The sequence below is a fragment of the Drosophila innubila genome (genome assembly GCF_004354385.1).
Source record: "Drosophila innubila isolate TH190305 chromosome 2R unlocalized genomic scaffold, UK_Dinn_1.0 1_C_2R, whole genome shotgun sequence".
Classification (NCBI taxonomy): Eukaryota; Metazoa; Arthropoda; class Insecta; order Diptera; family Drosophilidae; genus Drosophila; species Drosophila innubila.
Window position 1 is genome coordinate 16,809,367 of NW_022995374.1, and position 2,334 is coordinate 16,811,700.

At 43.5% G+C, this 2,334-nt stretch overlaps 1 protein-coding gene across 1 annotated transcript; it reads right to left on the reverse strand.

Moving 5' to 3' along the window:
• Positions 1-257: 257 nt before the first annotated feature.
• LOC117783875 (V-type proton ATPase subunit D) lies at positions 258-1,467 on the reverse strand. The gene has a single exon (XM_034621431.1). The coding sequence runs from the start codon at positions 1,386-1,388 to the stop codon at positions 381-383; it is 1,008 nt and encodes a 335-aa protein (XP_034477322.1). The 5' UTR covers positions 1,389-1,467; the 3' UTR covers positions 258-380.
• Positions 1,468-2,334: the final 867 nt, after the last annotated feature.

Sequence of the window (2,334 nt, forward strand, 5' to 3'; positions counted from 1 at the left end):
TGCCCGCCACCAATCTCTGCCCCATTGAATGGTTTGCCTTGTCTCTGCAGCATATGTTGCATGTGCCGCACAGTTGTTGTTGTTGCTGTTGCTGTTGCTGTCGACTGGGGCAGGTGAAATGTTGGCTAACGAGCAACTTATAAGGTAAAAATAAACTGATGCTTCCACATTTAGATGGTTATTTGTCCTTAACTGAAATTTATGGCCATTCGAAATGATACAATAAAATGTTCTCAAATCTAATTGCGTTTTCGAAATGGATTGCAAAGAGTTGTGCTTTATTTTCGACTGGTGTAACTTGTTGATGATATCGGGAAAATTCCGATACTTAATTTATCATTGCCTGTCAACTAGATTTTTTTTATAAAATGACGTATAATTTATGCATTTCGGTTAGTTTTTTCGCTGCAAGTTGAGGATTGTGAGGACTCTGGCTCGGTTTTGAGGACACGTCTGCTTAGGGATATGAAACTGGCCTTACTGGCGCGAGGATCATTCTTGAAGGCAACTTGATCAATGAACGCCTTCACATTGGGATCCAGCTTTGCCTCCTCCGTGGCATTGTCTCGACGACTGGAACGTCGCATGTAAGCCTCCCGAAGACGCTCCTCGAGGTTTTTGTACTCGAACACATCGACATCGAACTGGACATCGGCGACGGGATGAGCGGGCCTGCCACGCTTCAGGTAATCGGCGAGTTCCTCGTCCGTCATGTTCTTGGTCCTGATGAGTTCCGTGAAGGCAATCTTGGCCTCCAGCTGTTTGGCCTGCGATCGCTTCAGCCGGTAAAAATCCTCGCGTTCGAACTCTTCGAGCTCACCGCAAATATAGACGTGAGTATTGACCAGCCTTGGGATAACCACATAGTCCAGGGCATTCACTCGCATATTTGTCTGATGTGAGGCTGTCGTCAGCATCCTTAGCATATACTCCAAGGACGCGTACTCCACAATCTCCCTGAGTGCTTCCAGAAAGTACTTTCGCACCCTGTGCACCTGCTGCCCCCCGCAACTGAGACCGGTCATGGGGAAGGCAACCTCCTCCTCGTGTACCTCCAGTTCAAAGTAGTTCAATGCAATGCCCACAATCTTCTGCATGCGCCTGCGTAGAAATGTCTTCCCCTTCTCACTGTCCGCCACAATCACGGGCTTAAAGTCCGTGCCCAGCAGATTTGCCTTAGCCACTGAGAATATGGCATTACGCATCAAATGGTCCACAGTCTCCTCCTTGTCACCCATTTGTCGCCTCAGATCCCGCAGCTTCAAGTCGATCGCATCGCGTTTTCTCTTCAGCAGACCCATGCCACGTTTGGCGGCAAGAATTCGCTGCTTCATCAGCACCTGATTGGCCCGTGATGGAAATACTTGCAGCTTATCACTCATGGCCATTGTAAACTGGACTTTTAACTACTGTGCGGTTTGAATTTGAGCCACCTCCCCAACTGCTCCACTTCGAACTGATCTATGTCGAATATTTTTAAGACTGCTGCAAACAACTTCGCCAGGGCTACTAGACCAAAACTCTCTCTCCCCAGCTGAAACATCAAATGATCCCTTTTTTACCGATACTTTGTGTTAATAAGCCATCAATAAGCCATGATAAAATGATATCAGGACCTTTTAAAATTGTATCATGGTGTGAAAGGACAGTATCAAAAAAACTTTGGTGCTCACCGATGAAAATCGTCTCGGAGTGTGACCAGATTCTGTGAGAACAAAAACCGATAAGATTTTTACAACCGATGCGAATTATGGGAATGGCAAATTCACCGACGGTGAAAAGTATCTGACAGGAGCTGTAGAAAAATACTCTCTTTACTCAACATAAACATCAGAAAACATCATATTCATTACTAACTAAAAATATTCCCGTCAATCTCGAATTGTAATCAGAGGATAAGCCTTCTATAGATAACTTATCATCAAGGAAACAAAAAAACATAGCCTAACCCTTAACCTTTAATGTCAACACAAAAAAAGAACAACATTAAAGTCTCCTTAACATAAAGTCTAACCAAATGCAACTGCAATTTCTGCCAGGCAGCTGTTGGTTAATGTAATGAGAACAAGAACTTGTATTGCAATTGCAACTACAACATTAAATTGTAGCAGGAAATGTATTTGTCTCTTGTTAGCATACACACACACACACTCACACACACACAGAGAGACTCTCACACACACACAAGGGCTTGTGAAAATGGTTTGTTTTTCAATTTCTACAACGGCTCTTTCAATATTTTCATTGCATTTCAGTTATATAAGTATTATTCTTAGTGCAACTTGGGCTTGTTATGATTTCAACTTGTTGCACGTGAAATGCATAACATAATTT

Coding starts and splice junctions, on each gene's coding strand:
- LOC117783875 (XM_034621431.1), bottom strand. CDS start 1,388: ATGGCCATGAGTGATAAGCTGCAAGTATTTCCATCACGGGCCAATCAG.